The sequence below is a fragment of the Schistocerca cancellata genome, chromosome 6 (genome assembly GCF_023864275.1).
Source record: "Schistocerca cancellata isolate TAMUIC-IGC-003103 chromosome 6, iqSchCanc2.1, whole genome shotgun sequence".
Lineage (NCBI taxonomy): Eukaryota > Metazoa > Arthropoda > Insecta > Orthoptera > Acrididae > Schistocerca > Schistocerca cancellata.
In genome coordinates this window covers 200,100,002-200,121,980 of record NC_064631.1, presented here as the reverse complement: position 1 = coordinate 200,121,980, position 21,979 = coordinate 200,100,002, and the positions used below count along the sequence as shown (strand labels likewise).

The 21,979-nt window shown below is 45.5% G+C and overlaps 1 protein-coding gene across 1 annotated transcript in view; it reads right to left on the bottom strand.

Moving 5' to 3' along the window:
* The window catches only part of LOC126190822 (venom dipeptidyl peptidase 4-like), a 382,023-nt gene that overhangs the window by 38,627 nt on the left and 321,417 nt on the right, over positions 1 to 21,979 (bottom strand). The window contains exon 13 of the mRNA XM_049931391.1: positions 14,616 to 14,810. Coding sequence (XP_049787348.1) covers positions 14,616 to 14,810 — 195 coding nt within the window. The remainder of the gene's footprint in view (positions 1 to 14,615; positions 14,811 to 21,979) is intronic.

The following is a 21,979-nucleotide window of genomic DNA, read 5'->3' as shown; positions in this document are numbered from 1 at the left end:
CTGTGGTACATCATGTGAAAATTACTTTCGCCCTTACGTTTGCACACCAGTGTATTTCGAGTTTCTAACAGTCTATTGACACACAAGTCAACATGGGTTTAGAAAATATCGTTCTTGTGAAACACAACTAGCTCTTTATTCATATGAAGCGCTAAGTTCTATTGGCAAGGGATTTCAAATAGGTTCCTTATTTCTGGATTTCCGGAAGACTTTTGACACTGGACCACACAAGCGGCTCATAGTGAAATTGCGTGATGTACACATGATATGGTGTCGTGGTGTGTGGCGTGGCCGCATTATTTCGCTTAAGAAAACGTCAGATCCAGAAGGGTTTTACAGCACTGTGTACAGTAGAGGAGCAATTCGGATAGGATTATAGTTTGTATCAGCAGATTAGTACACCCTATCATAAATCAGAATCTGTGAAGCAATGGCCTGTTAACAGTAATATTCCTGCAGTGGACTAGCCTGGTGAGAGTCGCGAGCTGATCGCACCTTTCAGGTGAGCTACAACACTGACTTCACCCCAGACCACAGCGTCCAGTATCATTGTTATTATGTTGCGAGTCGGTCACCTTTGTGTTCCGAGGAGCCTAATGTTCCTTCCTCACTGATAATGATAAATGGGTGGAAGGTGGCCAAAGTATCTGTGGCCATAGGAATCTGGACAGGCAGGCAAAATATTAGTTGGCACAAGTGCATTTTAATTACATACAGGGTGTTTCACTAAATTTGTTTCCTTCTGTAAGTTACGAAGTAATAGGCGACGGAAATATTTATTGCCGTAGGTCACCATAGGAAACGTTACACTGTCTGCGGAGCTATGAACATAGTTTATTGTGTTATTATCCGAAGAGTTACAGCAAAAAGACACAATTTTTAAAGCAGTGTATACATCAATTTAAATTACATTCCTATAATTTTTAGTTTGGGAGCTACAACCCTTCAAAGTTTCAGGGGCAGATACCACACGCTGTATATAATACATGGCTGTGTGGTGGGTGATGGATGTTCTGGCGGTGGGAAGTTGATTTAAGTGAGATGTTCAAATGTGTGTCCATGTTCCTGAATGCACAATGCAGTGCGGCTTCTAAAAGACCTGCGGTCGAGATGTAACATCGCCGGTGTCCTCGATGCGCCGTTTTAGATTATCTGGGGATGTAGGCTCAGTGACATAAACACGATCCTTTAGACATCCCCACAAAAAGAAATCTAATGGTGTTAAATCGGGCGACCTCGTGGGCCACGCCCGCATCTCGTGGTCGTGCGGTAGCGTTCTCGCTTCCCACGCCCGGGTTCCCGGGTTCGATTCCCGGCGGGGTCAGGGATTTTCTCTGCCTCGTGATGGCTGGGTGTTGTGTGCTGTCCTTAGGTTAGTTAGATTTAAGTAGTTCTAAGTTCTAGGGGACTTATGACCACAGCAGTTGAGTCCCATAGTGCTCAGAGCCATTTTTTTTTTTTCGTGGGCCACGAATGAGGACCATGGCGCCCCAACTACCTTCCTGCAAACCTGTCGTTTAGTTCTTCCATGACAGCACGCCCAGAATGGGCTGGGTGACCATCGCGCTGCATCCACATATGGACTCTCTGTGTAGACACACATGTTCAAGGAGACCACCCAAACCGTCAGCTATAAACGCGCGATATAACTCACCTGTTAGTGTACCTGGGAAGTAGTGTGGACCGATGATTTCATCCCCAACGATTCCACATCATACACTAATAGACCACCTACGTTCACGATCGACAGGTCATTCCCACCGAGGGTTGTCTGCGGCCCAATAGTGCAAGTTATGGCGATTCACTGCACCACAATTTGTGAACGTGGACTCATCAGAGAACATAACACCTTGTAAAGACTCCGGTGTGAAATAACGCATGGCCCACTCACAGAATGTAACTCTCGCACGGAAATTGTTCCCATGCAGTCCCTGAGTCAGTGATAGGGGGTGCGGGTTAAACCTGTAGCCAAGTTCTAAACGCCACACAGGTGTGAGACTGACACCAGCGACTGCAGCAACGCCTCGTAAGCTGACATGAAGATTGTGGTATACTGCAGCTAAAACAAACACCTCCGTCTCCTTACTGCCCGCATCTCGTGGTCGTACGGTAGCGTTCTCGCTTCCCACGCCCGGGTTCCCGGGTTCGATTCCCGGCGGGGTCAGGGATTTTCTCTGCCTCGTGATGTCTGGGTGTTGTGTGCTGTCCTTAGGTTAGTTAGGTTTAAGTAGTTCTAAGTTCGAGGGGACTTATGACCACAGCAGTTGAGTCCCATAGTGCTCAGAGCCATCTGAAGCCATCTCCTTACTTCTTGCTGTTCTTCGTCCGTTACTGCGGCACATTACCAAGCTGCCTGTTTCCAGAAGTCGTTGTTCGGCACGTAAGAACGTAATGGCTGACGGAGCTCTTCGCCTAGTATATCTCATAGCGTGCGCCATGGCTGCTTCAGTGGCATCTTGTCGGCACTCACCGAGCATCAGCAACATGTCAGCGTACCCGTTGTTCGCGTATGCCATCTTCGTCCGATGTTAGCAACTGCGGCATATTGAGCCCCGTTTATTTGTGTGGCTGGAACTGTCGGGTATACGGCTGTGTGCGGCGACAGTCGGCAGTCTAACAGCGCATCGAGGAAGCTTCTCGCTCCGTGACACCGGCGACGTTACAACGCGGCCGCATCACATTTAGAAGGCGCATTGCGTTATGCGCAGCGTGTGTGGTATCTGCCCCTGAAACTTTGAAGGGTTGTAGCTCCCAAACTAAAAGTGATAGGAATGTAATTTAAACTGATGTATACACAGCTGGTGTTACTGATTCCAGTGCATGATAGAAACAACTATTGTTCCATTTAAAAATTGTATCTTTTTGCTGTAACTCTTTGGATAATAACACAATAAACTATGTTCATAGCTCCGCAGACAGTGTACCATTTCTTATGGTGATCTAACGCAATAAACATTTCCGTCGCCTATTACTTCGTAACTTATAGAGGCAATGATCATATAAAATTAATTGTTGGTAAGGCGGGTACCGAGTTGAGATTCATTGGGAGAGTCCTTAGAAAATGTAGTCCATCAACAAAGGAGGTGGCTTACAAAACACTCGTTCGACCTATACTTGAGTATTGCGCATCAGTGTGGGATCCGTACCAGATCGGGTTGACGGAGGAGATAGAGAAGATCCAAAGAAGAGCGGCGCATTTCGTCACAGGGTTATTTGGTAACCGTGATAGCGTTACGGAGATGTTTAACAAACTCAAGTGGCAGACTCTGCAAGAGAGGCGCTCTGCATCGCGGTGTAGCTTGCTCGCCAGGTTTCGAGAGGTTGCGTTTCTGGATGAGGTATCGAATATATTGCTTCTCCCTACTTATACCTCCTGAGGAGATCACGAATGTAAAATTAGAGAGATTAGAGCGCGCACGGAGGCTTTCAGACAGTCGTTCTTCCCACGAACCATACGCGACTGGAACAGAAAGGGAGGTAATGACAGTGGCACGTAGAGTGCCCTCCGCCACACACCGTTGGGTGGCTTGCGGAGTATGAATGTAGATGTAGATGTAGATGTAGGGAAACACCCTGTATATTGTACTCAACTTGTGGGTGAATAAATGCTACCCTGTTGACAACTGGTGGCAGCCGTGGTTACCTATAAGCAGAGGCTCGACACAGATGTGCGTCTATGCACATTGAATCATTGCCAGTACAGCTGTTTATTATCAATAACTCAGTGTAACGTTGAACACCAACTAGCGACGAGAAGTAACCTTGAACTAGAAGTCTGGTGCCCAGGTGCCCGCCGCTTATAACTCTGTCCTAGCAGTCTTCACTAACTGGCAGCCAAGAGATTCTTCGTTGCGATGTTCAAACCGCCACTCGCAGTGCCTGCAGGAATCTTCAAGGTGCCGACTCCAACACCATCGGTAGGCTACGATACTACAACTACACTGCAGACCAAAGGAACTGGTACATCTGCCTAATTTTGTGCAAGACCCATGCGAGCCGCAGAAGTGCCGCAACACGTCGTCGCATGGACTCGACTAATGTCTGAAGTAGTGTTGGAAGGAACTGACACCATGAATCCTATAGGGCGGTAAATAAATACATAAGAGCAAGAGGGGGAGGAGATCTCTTCTGAACAGCACGTGCAAGACATCCCAATTATGCCCAGTAATGTTCATGTCTCCGGGGTTTACTGGCCAGCGGAAGTGTTTAAACTCAGAAGAGCGTTTCAGGAGCCACTCTGTAGCAATTCTGGGCGTGTGGAGTGTCGCATTCTCAGTCTGAATGCACAGTGGACATGAATGGATCCAGGTTATCAGACAGGATGCTTACGTACGTGTCACCTGTCAGAGTTGTATCTACAAGTATCACAGGTCCCATATCACTCCAAGTGCACACTCCCCATACCATTACAGTGCCTCCACCATCTTGAACAGTCTGCTGCTGACATGCAGTATCCACGAGTTCATGAGGTTGTCTCCACACCCGTACACGTCCATCCACACGATACAATTTGGAATAAGACTCGTCCGACCAGGCAACACGTGCCCAGTCATCAACAGTCCAATGACAGTGTTGACAGGCCCAGGCGAAGCGTAAGGCTTTGTATAGTGCAGTCATCAAGGGTATACGAGCGGGCCTTTGGCTTCGAAATCCCATATCGATGATGTTTCGTTAAATGGTTCGCACGCTCACACTTGTTGACGGCTCAGCATTGAAATCTGCAGCATTTGCGGAAGGGTTGCACTTGTCACGTTGAACGATTCTCTTCATTCGTCGTTGGTCCCGTTCTTGCAGGATATTTTTCTGGCCGCAGCGATGGCGGAGATTTGATGTTTTACCGGATTCTTGATATTCACGTTACACTCGTGAAATGGTCGTACGGGAAAATTCCTGCTTCATCGCCACCTTGCTGCGTCCCATCGCTCGTATGTCGACTATAAAACCACTCTCAAACACACTTAAATCTTGATAAAGTGCCATTGTAACAGCAGTAATCGATCTAACAACTGCGCCAGATGCTTGTATTACACAGGCGTCGTCGACGGCAGCGTCGTATTCTGCTTGTTTAAATATCTCTGTATTTGAATGTGCATGCCTACACCAGTTTCTTTGGCGCTTCAGCGTACATTCTCTAGTTTTAGTTCTTGAGGAAATATGGATTGCCATTCCTCCACAGACAATCACATTTCACTAAAAGTATTCTGTGAAGAGCTGAACCCGTCATTAAGGCGATGGGTGAACTGACACTCACTGATGTCTGTATACTTTTGATGACATAATGTAGACTAAAGTAGTAATGACGCATATGTAGGGATATGACTGCTGGCTGTTTGGACATGTGCAACGGACAAGTTTAAGACCACCCAGCCCATGTCTCTTGGCCTGGTCCGAACAGGCTACGGGCTACTCCACATGGCTTTCTGGGATGGTGAGCTTAGTACAGCGTGCTGCACCACAGATGACAGGCTATCCTAGCAGGCCAGCTCGCCAATTGTGCACATTGATTCCTACCATGCGTTACTGTCAAGGAGACAGATTGCTGCTGTGTAGAAAAATCATGATGTGCGTGTCTGATGTATCACAACATGCATAATGTGTAGCCTTTCTCACAGTAGATACAAATGAACAAACTTTCAGGTTATCCACACACTTATAACATTATGCTTAACAACAAACATATGCATACTGTGTACACAGCGAGTTTCTTTTAAGTTGGGAAAATTAAATATCTCGGAAACGACCCATCTTACGAAAAAATATTCTAAGCAAAAACTTTATATTACCAAAGGGGTCATCTGTTTGTGCTACAACTGGCAAGCTCCTAACCATCCCTCTTGCGTGAGTGCGGTCAGCTTCGTATTTTCATGAACACCTGTGTTGACATTGTCGTCAACCGTTGCAGGAAGCAGATGGCGCTGCAGACGCGATCTCACGGGCCCTACACTGACGGCTAGCACCATCATTAGAGAAATTCCGGTTTCATACATCTACACCTGGTAGAAACTACGTTACCATACAAGTAGCTTATATGCCAGAAATATCAATGTCTAGCCACATTATTTGTATTGTACAGTCTCATTTGCAACGCTCAACTAACTTTGGAACATCGGTATCAATCGTTACAATACAAGAGTTAACATCGGCATCGTAAATTAAATGTAGTATCAAATGCGTCGGTCATTAATTGCATTAACAAGCACTCTTGATATTTATCGACAGACACGAATGGGAAACAATGCTTTGAGGAAACTATATGTGTTTTTTGGAAGAGAATTCAAATGTGCAATAAAAGTGAGGGATTCCCACTTGAAAATACTAAGCTGGTCCACCTCAGTTGATCCCGCTCAGTTGATCCTGCTCACGCGGGAGGGAAGGTTAGGTGGTGGCTGATTGTAACACAGACGGATGTCCGCTTTAGTAATATTAACTATTCACCAGGAACATTTCTTTCGTACTGTGCGTCGTTTTCGAGATATTTCGTCGCCTCAAATTTACACAAAAACTCTGTATATTTCAAATAGCGTACAATGCAGCTTTCTAAGTTAACTTTTCTCCCACATTTCCCTATATCAGCGGCGTTTGTGGAAGAGGAAATTCAGAAAATTTCGTTTACAGAGGGCCAGGCATAAACAATATGGCTCTTACTTATACGAATGTCTACCATGTCACTTTGAGGTTACAGAGGGTGAAAATAACTGGAACTGATGATTAGTCTGATTTATAGAGCTTTCTTACTTGTTCACGTTTGCCTGTGTAACACACATTCCACTTATTATGCACTATCTAGCAAAATAGCGAAGCACCCAGATTGGAAGGTGGAAACAAAGGACTCTTCAGCAATTGACGGGGCAAAACACTTGGCAATATGAGCCCACTCATCAGCATCGCGTTGCATGCCCTCTGATCTGAATGCATGCACTCATTCGAGTGGAAGGGTGCTGCAAACTCACTGTACGACCATGTCGTTAGGCAAGCTGGCCACAGCTGTTCTAACTGATCCGTGATATCGGGTGGTCCAACGCATGTTTTTTTGGGGACGCATCTGGAGCTCTTGCTGGCCACGAGAGTACCTCAAGGTCATGCAGACGCCATGTGTGGATGAACATTATCATATTGAAGAATGGCACAACGATACTGTTGCTTGATTGATAACACATAGGGATTCTGATCATACAGTGGTATGTCACGGACAATCTGAGTTCCCTCAGTCACTACCAGATGGGTTCAAATGGTTCAAATGGCTCTGAGCACTATGGGACTCAACTGCTGTGGTCATAAGTCCCCTAGAACTTAGAACTACTTAAACCTAACTAACCTAAGGACATCACACAGAGGCAGGATTCGAACCTGCGACCGTAGCGGTCGTGCGGTTCCAGACTGCAGCGCCTTTAACCGCTCGGCCACTCCGGCCGGCACCAGATGGGACCTCAACTCATATCTAATGGCTCCCAGTACCATAGACCGATGGGTGACATCGGTGTGCCTCTCCAAAATAGTGGAAAAATGGGGCTCCTCTCTCAACGTCGCCATCATACCCTCTGTTGGTCATCTGGAACAGTGCAGCATTGACGAAAACAATGTCACGCCATTCATTAGCAGTCCGTGCTTGCTGGTCACGGCGCCTCACTAAATGCAGCTGTTTGAGTTGTGTGATGGTGTTAATGGCAACCTACACACGGGGTCGTAATTCCCTAGTCAAGCTATTGCTGCAGGATGACATAGAATGTTGTAGAGATTCCATTATTTTTCCTCAGAAGGCAGGCGTAGATGTGACGGGGTTGCGATGTGCTTGGTGAACAATACGGAGATCCTCCCTTATGACGGGCAGGCATGGTTCGACCAGAACCTTGACATTGGGTATGTCTGCTCTCACATTCCCATGCAGTTCGACTTTGGGCCACTGTTACATCTGAAATCCCTAAAAGAATGGATACTGCACGTTTCGATCAGTCAGCGAAATAGAACCCACAAACTTTGTGAGGTTCTGATACCGCTGTCCCATGCAAGTACTCAGCACCTACGTGTCCTTCACTGTCGTCACTCAATATCTTTGCGCTGTTGACACCCCTTATCTACCCTGCCACGTCTCGTAAGAACACTAAACACGATCAACAGTAATGCAAAAAAATGGTTCAAATGGCTCTGAGCACTATGGGACTCAACTGCTGCGGTCATAAGTCCCCTAGAACTTAAGGTGCGTTTACACTGCCATCTGTATCGGCACATGTATGAGATACATGTATATGCGACTTTGCGACATGTATCGCGACTTGTATGAGTTGACAAGTATCAACCTCATACATGTATGAGCGTGCGTTTACACTGGTTGATATGTATCACTGTGCGATAGCTTTCGACGACGATTTGGAAGATTTCACATTTTTATGTTCTGGTACACTTGCTCTTTTGGAAGATGATAGGAAGAAAAGGCGGAGGAAGCGGAGATGGTGGCAGAGAGAGTTTCTCGCGAATTAACGCTAAAGGATGGCGCATATTTCAGAAATTATTTTAGGATGAGTATGGAGGATTTCCGCGGTTTGTTATCACTTGTGACTCCTCTTGTGTCCAAAACCAACACAAACTTCCGGGAAGCGATTCCACCAGAGGATCAGTTGGCAGTAACACTCCGTTTTTTGGCCACGAAGATTTCATTGCAAAACATTTGCATTGTCGCGCGATTGCTAATGCCAACGTCTCACACACGATTGTCGGCATCCGTTGTCAACATTATCACGCGAGGCCGCCGGAATAATAGCAAAAAATTGATATACGTGCCAGATGCATGAAAAAATTATAGAATGTATTACATACTCTGATATATATAAAACTTTTACCTTCACTTCTTGGAATAAAACTTGCACAATGGCCTCGCAAACACGAAGAATAATGTTGCATATGGCACTTTTTGATGCTCTATGCAGATAAGTTAACGTCGAAACGATAGTCGGTACCTCCAAAACTCAAACAGCCGCCAAAGAGCCTGGTACTACGCATGCGCTAATCGTCAAAATAAGCGGCAGGCGACAAGACGACAGGAAATGATAGTACTGCGCATGCGCGAGTTCAAATGTCGCTCATACATGTCGCGTATATGGCCAAAAAGCGATATACAAAATGTATACGCGACATGTATGAGCTCGAGGGTCCGCATACAAGTTCCGTGAATTTTTGTATGAGGTGATGTATCGCGACATGTCAAATTGACATGTCGCTCATACATGTCGCGATACATGTATCCCAGTGTAAACGTACCTTTAGAACTACTTAAACCTAACTAACCTAAGGACATCACACACATTCATGCCCGAGGCAGGATTCGAACCAGCGACCGTAGCGGTCGTGCGGTTCCAGACTGTAGCGCCTTTAACCGCTTGGCCACTCCGGCCGGCTAACAGTAATGCACTTCGGTGCTGTTTCTAGCTGGCACAAAGAACTGCAACTCTAGTCATTTACATACTATGCATATCCACTGTTGGTTGTATTCATGAACGCAGTTACAATGGCATATGACCATGTCTTCTGGTTGCTTCAGTTTTTTTATCAGACAGTGTAATTACTAAATGAAGAGAAGAATTTATGGTTGAGATAAAAATACTGAAGTTAGAAGATATTATGTTTCCTGTTGTAGTCCAGACACTGGACTGCCCTTTGACCAGCAAACATTGTGCATTGCAAAAACAAAAGAAAAGGCCCAGTGAAATGCATCATGCTTTGTCAAAAATAAGCAGATGAACTTCCCAACGTGCGATTAGTTCAGCTGTTATTATGCATTCTTCCTTGTAACAAGCAGTAAATATTTGACAAACGTTTTACTAGCCACAACGTAAAATAGAAAAATAACTAGTTGGAAGTGAAAAATATTAGAATGTTACTCCTTGTTACGTCATAATTAGGGCAGACACGGACCCCAAATGTCGAGTCTCACAATTTAAGTGATAAAATGTTAGTTTTTTTCATTGTAATGAGTGGGTGTAAACATGCAATGAGAAAATAAAGGTATAGTTTTTCTTTCTTTTCATTGCTCGTGCCCTCGTCGACAAAATTCTCTGACAGGATCAAATTCGCTGTCATCGCCCTCCGAAAACATCGCGAACAGAATAACCGTATGTCAAAACAGTCATACATAGATCTGCAACAAATGACTGACAGAAATGTGGCTGAAAATTAGCTACACTACCGTTTGTGGAAATTGCAACGCCAAGAAGGACACGCATGAATTCAATTAATTTAATGCCACAGGTTAGGTACATGACAAGTAACAAATGATCATCTTTTCAGATCTGTACATATCCTTTGAGCTCTACTATTCAGTATGTCGTGTGGCCACCATGCGCTGCAAGTAAGAGCTGCTATACGCCGTGTCATTGAATCAGTAAGGTTCTGAATCCGTTCCTGACGGATTTTTTCTCCACTCAAGTTTGTATCCGAGCCCACAAATCCGCGATACCAGTTACTGGAGGACCGTGACACACCAGGTGCCGACGAGCCATATACCAGACATGTTCGATGGGCGACATGTCTGGCGAACGTGCAGGCCAGGGAAGCAATGGTAGCCGTCACTCTTCGAAGAAGTCCTGTACATTCCTCGCAATATGTGGCCGGGCATTGTCCTGTTGAAAAGTGGCCTGTGGAGATACCTGAAGCAGGGCGAGTACCTCAGGCTCAACAACCTCCGTTAGGTACCCGTTGCTGTTCAAAATGCCCGCAGTACGTACGAAGCGAGATCGGTTGTTGTAACCAATGGCGCCCCAAACCATCACACTTGGTGTTTGCCCGCAATGCCGCTCCACAATGCAACCCTCCAGGTTGAGCTCAGCACGGTACCGCCGGACACGTATGCAGCCATCACTGTAGGACACGTTGAAGCGGGACTCATCCTAAAAGATTACATGTTGCCACAACAGCACCCCAGTGACGGTGTTCATGTGCCCATTGCAGTGGAAGGAGCTTGAGGTTTCTGGACAATGGAAGCCGATGTAATCGCATGCGTGCAACGAGTCCAACCTGCCGCAGACGGCAACGAACTGTCAATGCGGACAAGTTCACACCTGTTGTAGTGCTGCAGCGACGAGCCAAGACTGTGGATGGCGCTATACGGTCCGTAATGTCCATGCGGACGAGATGACGATCATCCTGTGCTGTAGTCATGTTCGGTGGTCCAGTTCCCGCTCGTCGCTTCGTACGACCTTCCTCTATCCACTGCATCACTGTCGTAGCAGCACGCCCTGTGCGAACCGCAATGTCACGGTATGACAACCCCGTTTCCCCGAGATTGATCATTCTGCCCCGTTCGAATTCGCTCACATGCCGCTATGACATCGACGAGGCATACTGGCACTCACTGTACTGTTTCCACCTTGTGTGACAGCTCTGCACCGACTACACTAGGCGCAACACCGAGCCAGTCGGACCGACCCGAGAGGGCTCTGCTCGGCCTACAAGTGCCCCATCTCGCTGCAAAACGTATCACGTTTTGCTTCCACACCCGTCACTACTTCCACCAAGTGTGGCGCTATTCGGGTAATTTCTTCTCGGTGATGCACTTTTCACTAACGGCGGTGTATTTACATAAAAATAAATAGATTGTGTTGTATTGTATTTTAACCGGGGGCCTCTAAACGATGAAGAGGTTCATTCCTGCCGCAGCCGCAGTAGTCCACAACTCCACGACGACTACCGCAATCTACTTCACCCCTCCGCCGCCCCACACCGAACCACTATTTCAGGGTTATTGACAGTAGACGAGTGTAACCCCTATGTTTGCGTGGTAGAGTAATGATGGTGTACGCGTACGTGGAGTACTTGTTTGCGCAGCAATCGGCGACATAGTGTAGCTGAGGCGGAATAAGGGGAACCAGCGCGCATTCGCCGAGGTAGATGGAAAACTGGCCGGCTCACCAGACCTCGACACAAGTCCGCTGGGCGGATTCGTGCTGGGGCCCAGGCGCTCCTTCCAAATACGGAATGCCGTGCGTTAGACCGCACGTCTAACCGGGCGTGCTAAAATAAATAGATAGTATCTTTTGCTTCCAGAGCCAAGCTGGATGATCTTAGTTATTTCCGTTCCGAAACTTTTCAGAGCAGCAGCACATATTACATACACAAAGAAAATTATTAAATACAACGACTGATGTAATTTATTTGCACTTGAAAAAAAGAAAAAAAACAAGGCGTCGAACGCATCTATAATTTTCTATACTCCATTCACCGAAACAAGAGACGTACTGTAAACACGGCAAGGCGCATGACCACAGCGCTGCCGTTGAGGGGTGTACAAGGCAGGGGCGTCAGAAATTAAAAAATGAAAGTTGTGTTTTTTATAATTTGGCGCCTGAACATGATAAAGAGATCCGAGAACTACCTTCCGACACCTTTACTTACATTACATTAAAATTTATTGTCACTCAAAAAGAGAAATATTTAAGCTTTCAGGAAAAGTTGTTTTTTCGCGTTACTCTATATTTATCACGCCATATCTCCTAAACTGTGTGTCACACAGCAAAATAATTTTATAATTGCCTTCAGTACTATATGCCGATGACGTCTGCAAATTGTCTGCTCAATAGAGTCAGTAATAGTGAAGCAATGAATTAAAATCTCACGTCTGATATAGAACTGTTACCAAATCATCGTCCGAAATATAGTAAGCGACAAACTTTTTCCCTTTACTTTCTTTTGTGGGGCTGTAAGCGAGAAAAGTTTCAGAAAGGTTTGAATTTAATTTTTTAGTTTGTTCTAATGCGATGGGTGGAACCGTTTGTCCTTTATGAGCGATGCATTGTGCGGTTCGCAGGCGCGGCGCTCATTCAGTGTGGCCGCCTCAGTTGCAGGTGTGAGCTCGTTAGTGGGTGTTGTACAGCAGGTATTTCACGATATCTTAAGTTCATCTGTAAAGACGCTTGAAAGACTAGTTGTTGATTATTAGAGTAAGTATATGTGTTTGTAGTCACGTTGAGCATTCACTGTTTATGTGCACATCCAATAGCATCACATGGTTTCTTATTTTATATATTCACTTATTTCATTAGCATCACATACGGCTGTCCTCATTATGTCATCCACGGATTTAGCGAGCGAGGTCGACGTATTAGTTCTGAGTCTTAATGTGTATAGAACGGAACTTTTACATGCAGAGCAGTCGATGAGTGACATTGTTTCGAAAACAGCTGCAGCTGCAGGTGTGGGACGTTCTTCAGTGCATCGTGTGATAAGTGAGTACAAGGCCACACACTCTTTGTAGTCTCCCAAGAAGACTGCTGCCTTGCCGTGTGGTTGTGTGGTTGTGGGGGACTTACTGAACTCAGTTTAACATTATTTTATCATTGTTGTTAAATGTATTTCGTACATTGTTGCCTAGGTTTATCACAGTCCGCTGTGACAGCTCGGCAGCCAGCCGAACGCCGCCAGCTGCAAAGGGTGCGCCAAGGATTTTCCACACCCCTACGTATCACGTGAACACCGAATGCTTTCTCTGGAAACGAGCGTAGTCGCTCACGTGACACTGTTTATGTTTCGTCCCAGCTCTCGGTGAATAGACTGTAGTACACTATATAGAACATACTGATACCTGTACATACTTGTAGATGTTCACTGTTAGATTGATGTGCACCCAAAAAAGGGTTGGTGGGATGACGCATAAGCGACAGGGGCCATTTTGCTCCATCCAGTAGCGTCTTTCTACTGTGTCTGTAGCGAGAGCTTCTGCGAGCACGTACAACAGTTAGCGTTGATGTTCATGTCAGTTTAGGTATAGTGCGGGTATCTACTCATTACAATGTTCATTGCGAGAGATGTAAAACAAACATAACAAGTGACACCGATAGTTGTCCTAGCAGATAAATTTTTCCAGGGGGAGTCAGAAGCCAGAATCAGTGACCCAAACGCGGCACACACCCCAGCGTTGCCAGTTATCACGTTTGTCAGTGGTTGGAGCAAGTGGGACAGACACGGTGCACACTGGCAATGCTACAAAATATTTAGCGTCTCTCTCACTGCCCAGGAAAAACCTGAATAAGCCTACTTACCTGGACAGAGCACACCTCTTCAACACGACATCTCCTCCCTTATGTTATGTTATGTTATGTTAACCAGGGACCTAGAAACGACGGAGAAGCTCCGTCCCCGTCGCAGCCGCAGTGGTCCACTTCACCCTTCCGCCGTCCCACGCCGAACCCAGAGTTATTGTGCGATCTGGCCCCCGGTGGACCCCCAGGGAACGTCTCACACCAGACGAGTGTAACCTCTATGTTTGCGTGGTAGAGTAATGGTGGTGTACGCGTACGTGCAGAACTTGTTTGCGCAGCAACCGCCGACATAGTGTAGCTGAGGCGGAGTGAGGGGGACCAGCCCGCATTTGCCGAGGCAGATGGAAAACCGCCTAAAAACCATCCATCCGCCAGGCGGATTCGTGCCGGGGACCAGGCGCTCCTTCCAGCCCGGAAACCTCCTCCCTTATTTGTCAAAGCTCACTCACTGCTCATGGAGCACAGGTGAGGTGTGCGACCGGGACTCTACAGACCACGTGTCTGAATATAGTCACTACGCGAGATGTAAGCAGTGTCTAAGCTAAACAGTTTGTGTAACACATGCAAGAAAATGGCAGAGGAGCGCCTTACTTGGTGACGATGATCTGGTCCTCGACTTCTGCGGTGCCCAGCCTGCGGTAGACGGAGAAGAGCATCCTGTCGCCGTGGCAGGCAGACCCACGGCCGTCGATCAGAATGACCACGTACCGCCTGGTGGTCGTGAAGTAGCTGGGGAGATCCACATCGAAGGAGTCGTCTACTTGCTGGTGGCCTGGACCGGCGTACCTGTGCAGGTATACAACGTTTCCTCGATCTGCGATGTTCTAACCTTCAAAACAGTATGGTCGGTTTCCTGGCCACTCCCACTGTTAAAGTGCAGGCCATAAACAGAACAACAGTTGTCGTAAGATGTGCACCGAATGTATGAAAACAGCGAAAACCAGACAGTCCAGAAACGAGGCAGGGTCACTGCATGACTAGCGATATGACACGATAACAAGCACTTCATACAGCACAGCACACGTGATTTCTTCCTGCCGAGGTAGCCCAGATCAGTACTATAGGCGACGGCCGTATGACATGCCGGTTCCGCTTCCTGTGGCCGGCAGTAAGCGAGTCGTGTAAATGTAATTCTGGGCGAAAATGAAATGACTTTTGTAGATTATAACTATACATTAATTACACTGAAGCGCCAAAGAAACTGGTATAGCCATGCGTATTCAGAGATAAGCAAACAGGTAGAATACGGCGCTGCGGCCGGCATCGCCTTTATAAGGCAGCAAGTGTCTGCCGCAGTTGTTTGATCAGTCACTGCTCCTACAATGGCAGGTTATCAAGGTTTAAGTGAGTTCGAACGTGGTGTTATGATCGGCGCAAGAGCAATGGGACACATCATATCCGAGGTAACGATGAAGTGGGGATTTTCCCGTACGACCGTTTCAGGAGTGTTCCGTGAATTTCATGAATCCGGTAAAACATCAAATCTCCGACATCGTTGCGGCGGGGAAAAGATGCTGTATGAACGGGATCAATGACGACTGAAGAGAATCGTTCAACATGACACAAAACTGCAACCCTTCCGCAAATTGCTGCACACTTCAATACTGGGCCATCAACAAGTATCAGCGTACGAACCACCCAACGAAACATCATCGATATGGGCTTTTGGAGACGAAGGCCCACTCGTGTACCCTTGGTGACTGTACGACACAAAGCTTTACTCCTCGCCTGGGCCCTTCAACACCGACATTGGGCTGTTGATGACTGGGAAGATTTGTCTGGTCGGACGAGTCTCGTTTCAAGTTGTATCGGGCGGATGGACGTGTACAGGTATGGAGATAACCTCATGAATCCATGGAGCCTGCATGAAACCAGGGGACTGTTCAAGCTGGTGGAGGCTCTCTAATGGTGTGAGGCGTGTACTGTTGGATTTATATGGGACCCCTGATGCGTCTAGATACAGCTCTGACAGGTGACACGTACGTAAGCATCCTGTCTGATTACCTGCACCCATTCATATCCATTGTGTATTCCGATGGACTTGCCCAATTTCAGCAGGAGAATGCTACACTCCACACGTGCAGAATTGCTACAGAGTGTCTCCAGGAACTTTCTTCTGAATTTAAACACTTCCCCTGGCGACTTTTGCGTGCTCGTGGGGGCCCTATACAATATTAGGCAAGTGTAGCAGTTTCTTCGGCTCTTTGGTGTTATGTTATGTTATGGTAAGTACCAGGGCCTAGAAACGACGGAGAGGCTCCGTCCCCGCCGCAGCCGCAGTCGTCCGCAACCCCACGACGACTACCGCAGTCCACTCCACCCCTCCGCCGCCCCACACCGAACCCAGGTTTATATTGCGGTTCGGCCCCCGGTGGACCCCCCAGGGAACGTCTCACACCAGACGAGGGTAACCCCTACGTTTGCGTGGTAGAGTAATGGCGGTGTACGTTTACGTGGAGAATTTGTTTGCGCAACAATCGCCGACATAGTGTAGCTGAGGCGGAATAAGGGGAGCCAGCCCGCATTTGCCGAGGCAGATGGAAAACCGCCTAAAAATCCGCCGGGCGGATTCGTGCCGGGGACCAACGCTCTTTCCCAACCGGAAAGCCGTGCGTTAAGCCGCACTGCCAACCGGGCTGGCTGCTCTTCAGTGTAGTTGACATCTACTGAAAATGAAACAAAATTGATTTTCACAAGCGCTCCCCCCCCCCCCCTCTAACATTTAACCATATAATATACGCCAGGTGTTCAATAAGTAAAGTAACACATTTTTTCTGGTCCAGTTTCAGTAGAAAAAATGTCGAATTTGTTGCGGGACGTTGTGGAATATTCCTCCTTTAGGCCCTACAGTTTCATGAAGTTCCGGTAGGTGCCAGTGCTATACGTAGCCTTCAAAATGACGTCTTTAACGGACGTTCGTTCCAAGCAGTCACTGCATTTCTTTTGGCAGAAAACCATAGTATTGCAGATATTCGTAGGCGCTTAGAGAATGTCTACGGAGACCTGGCAATGAACAAAAGCACGTGAATCGTTGGGAGAGGCGTTTGTCATGATTGCAAGAAGGTCGCGTAAACCTGTCCTATCTCCCACGTGCAAGCCAGTTGCAGGTAGCTCACACACCTGCAATACTGGAACGTGCGGACACTCTCATTCGGCATGACCGACGAATCACAAACACATCGCTACACAACTAGACGTTACTGTTGGTAATGTTGACACACTCATCCACCATTTGGGGTCCTCAAAGTCGTGTGCCCGATGGTGTCCTCGTGGTCTAACAGAAGACTATACAAGAGCAACGACAGACCGTCTGTGTGGAGATGCATGCGCGTTACGAAGATGAGAGTGACAATTTATGTCGAACTTCTTCACAGGCGATGCAGCATGCGTTCATGACTTCGAACCGGAAACAAAACACACCTATTCTCCGAAGAACAAACTCAAAGCTCCATCTCATCCGGTAAAGTCATGGCTTCGGTTTCCTGGGACTCTGAACGGGTTATTCTGTTTGATGTCGTCTCTCATGTTGCAACGATAAACTCTGAAGTTTATTGGCCCTACTCTCAGGAAACTGAAGAGACGACTTCAGCGTGTTAGAGCCCACCGAAATGCAGACGAACTTCACCCTCTCCACGACAACGCAAGGTCTCACACAGGTCTGCACACCCGAGAGGAGCCAATAAAATTTCACTGGTCTGTTCTTCCGCATCCACCCTACAGCCCGGATCTCGCATCTTCCGACTTCCATCTGTTTGGCCTGTTGAAGGATGCCCTCCGTGGGAAGCAGAACGTGGATTATTGGGAGGTTGTTGATGTAGCAAGACTTTCGCTCCGCAGAGCGGTACCATGTGGGCATACAGGCTCCCCCAGTGAAGTGGCGGAAGATCGCCTTATTGCACGGAGATTACGTCGACAATTATGCTGAAAGAGTGGCGAATAAAGTGGTGTATTAGAATCCTGAATAAAACCAACCTGCTTTCAGAAAACAAATGTGTTGGATTACTTACTGAATGCCCCTCGTGCTGTAGAACCCTCCAACGAGAAACTGTACCCAATTCGTCGAGAAATGAACAGGTCCGTTATATCTACAAGAAGGGTAGTATGATATCTGTAAAACTGACATTCATTGTTACTGACATCTGTCTGTTGCAGAACTTATTTTGAGCTCGAACGAATGTAGTTTCTGGAACAGAATGACGTCTTCCTTGCCAACGAACAAGGATTCTGAAGACATCGATCACGTTAAACCTAACACGCGCTCTTGTTGCATGACTTCTGGATAGCCACGGATCAAGGCAGTCACGTGGATACAGTATTTATAGACGATAAACCACTTGATAAAGAACAATACCAACATTTTTTAACAAAATTACGATCACGTGGGGTATGAAACGAAATTTGCGGCTAAATTGGAGATCTGTTGGTAGGGACGATGCAGCACCTGATGTTGGATGGAGAGTCGTCGACATGAGAAGAAATTACTTGAGCCTTGCCCTAAGGAAGTGTGTTGTTACAATATTAATACTAACGGTAGACTTTTTTCTGAGGAATCTGCTGTTATCTAAAACGAAGTATTGCCTGATAAAAAAACTGAGCAAATATCTAGTCAATTCTTGATAAGGTATCAAAGTGGTGGAAAGACTGGAAACTTACATGTCGAGAAATGAAAAACTGTACAATAGAGAAAACTCAAAAACGTAATATCCGTTTACTAAAACATCACTTAATCACACCTCGAACGAATCACGCTTTCAAATACCAGGATATAGCAATTTTTAGAACTATGAAAGGAAATGAGTTGAAGGAAAAGAAGGGGGCAGACTTCAGTTCATTAGTAGGATACTGGAAAAGTCAACGAAGGAGGCTGCTTACAAAACTAACGTGCTGCCCATCCTAGAATACCGCTCAAGTGAGTGGGACTCAACACTAAACAAGAATTACAGGAGATACTGAATGTATACACAGAAAGGCAGGACAACTTGTGACAGTATTTTTCACCCATGAAAGAGCTTCAAGAGAATTCTGTAAACCTGACGTACCGTGTGCTAGAAGACAGTGGTTATCTTTCTTGTGAAAACCTCCCTTTACAAAGTTTCAAGGTCCAGCTTTAAGAGAGGAATCTGCAAACACCAGTAACCTCCCCAACCCCCACGCTCCTCCTACCCAATTCATAAAAGAATCTAACTCCCATATATTGTATAAAACAAATCAAACGTCTGTTTACAAAGGAGTTAATGCGGTAAATATTTGACGTTTAGTACCTAAGAACGAACAGTTGAAGACGCAAAACACTGATTATGTAGGTTTTATTAGTTTCGGTTTATTGATACATAGCCAAATAAAATGTCAAAACCAATTTTGAAGTTATGTTTAAAATTTGTTCGAAACCTCTTAGCGCTCTCAGTATCAAACTTCGGACGACTACAGTTTTCAGGTATTTTAGTGTTTATGACATCAAATCCCCTGAACTTTATGTCGAACAGGCGTTAATTTCGCAAACAGATTCGGTGGTATATGTGGATACTCTCTGCAAAATGTGTCGCACATAGAGTTAAAAGTAAAGACGTAATAAATTAAAACGCCATGTCTGATGCTGAAGTTTTACTGAATGACCGGTGAAAATTCAGTAAGCGTAAATTTTTATTCCTTTCATGATTTTGTGTTTTTGTGACGGTGTGTGTGTGGGGGGGGGGGGGGGGAAATACTTGTAAAGTTTGTTGCAATTTGCTAAGTGCCCTCAGTCTCAAATACTGAATGAATATAGTGTGTGTCATTTGCTCGCCATGGGTTACACAGCCTCAAGAAAATACAGTTTCTAACATTATTACTCAACTTGCGTGTTAAGCCTTTGATGTAACATTATGGCTCCATTACGAAAGGATTTTAAACTCGATGAATAATTACATCACAAAATTAAAATCCTATTTTTGTTGTCCCTGGAAGCCATTAATAGCCAAACTGCAGCCGAGATCGGGCGACCATCAGAATACAAGTAAGACATGAATCACTGCCTTAGGAACCGCAAAGTCACGGTTACACCAGGTACAGGGCGCATAGTGGGATTTAAGCAAATACTCGGCCATGCTCCCTATGCGAATGGAATTAGAAGGAACCCTAAAACATGGCGTAATACAAGTAGGAAATTGAATACGCTTGCACCCATAACACTAGTGTAATCCTAGTATTCCAACGAATTTCTATAGTTTATTAATTATTTTATTAAACTGAGTGGTTACTACATGGTCCATAGAAATTAAGCCACCTCACTCACATTCTGCGGAGCAGGGTTTAAATTTCTGTTTGACTGTCCAAATTTAGGCTTGGGCATTATTTGCCTAAACTGGTGAAGGCAAATTCTGGAATGTTTCTGCTGAAAGAAAACAGCTATTATCGTTCCTGTGCTATCAGTGATAGATCCCACCACTCCAACTGTCTTGCAGTTGGCAACAGTTACGCACGTTTCCTACAGGCACTGATAACGGTCGTGAAGGGACCCAGCGACTCCAATGATGCATGCCCCCCGAGCCACACGTTCAGTAGGGGCTACTTTTCTAATGTTTATTTTCTGTTTCTCCACTGCGTGGAAAATTAAAACGGCATTTTCTGCTTATTTTTGTTGATATCAGGTAGGATTTTCTCTATAAATCTGATTTTTTATGTTTCACAATTTTAATGTCATTGTAGCCTTACATTATTGGCATATAACACATTTTTTGTGAATATTTCTTCCCTATTTCATAACTCATTGGCTACCGTCGATGAAATCGTAATGATATAATTTAAAACTTTCGATAAAGAAAGGTAGCATTCATAATTATACTACCAACATTAAAAGATTGCATGCACTATTGAAATACTCTTTTTGTCAATTTGAACTTTTAACTATTGAAATATGCATACCGTTTAGGAATCAGAGGAGTCTTAAAAAGCATTAAGTGGATAATAATTATCAATCGTTTGTGATACAATTAGTCTTATATATTTCCTATCAAAATTAGTGCTTGGAGCATGACACGTTCTCAAACTCAGTAATCAGTTATACCAAAAGTAGCAATTTTAGAATTTGGCCTCCTCTTGGATAAATTTCTTTTACATCCAAGGACATTATCACTGTTTTAAAATATGCCATTTCTTTTTGTTACAACAACGAGAACTAAGAAACTGACGGAGTAGTTTGTTCGCAGTGAGCATCTAAAGCAAAAATAGATGATGATTTTTCATTATTTTAGTAAAGGCCTGAGTCAACGACAGGGCCTCGAATCCCTTCATTCTACTTTCTTAAGCCATCAACTGTGGTGCAAGATTTCAGTCAGTGTCGTATTTGGCTGGTGGTGGAATAAGTGTGGTCTTACATCTAAATGTTAAGTTTTATTAACAACAATTTAGCATATCAGACAGCATACATAAATAAACAAGATAAACATGTGCTCTCAATCTTCAAACCAATTAATTTAAAATGAAATAATAACCAAAAAAGAAACAAATACTCGCCCCACAGTAATAAAATAATAAATGCTTCTAAGGGCGCACTAAGAACATACTATTGCACTTAACCCAAAATGCGTGTATACATACACTATGTGATCAAAAGTATCCGGACACCTGGATGAAAATGTCTTACAAGTTCGTGGCGCACTCCATAGGTAATGCTAAAATTCAGTATGGTATTGTCCCACCCCTAGCCGTGATGACAGCTTCGACTCTCGTAGGCATACGTTCAATCAGATGCTGGAAGGTTTCCTGGGAAAAAGTAGCCCATCCTTCACGAAGTGCTGCACTCAGGAGAAGTATCAATGTCGGTCGGTGAGGTCTGCGACGAAGTCGGCGTTCCAAAACGTCCCAGAGGTGTTCTATAGGATTCAGGTCAGGACTCTGTGCAGGCCAGTCCGTTACAGGGAAGTTATTGTCGTGTAACCACTCCGCCATAGGCCGTGCTTTATGAATAGGCGCTCGAT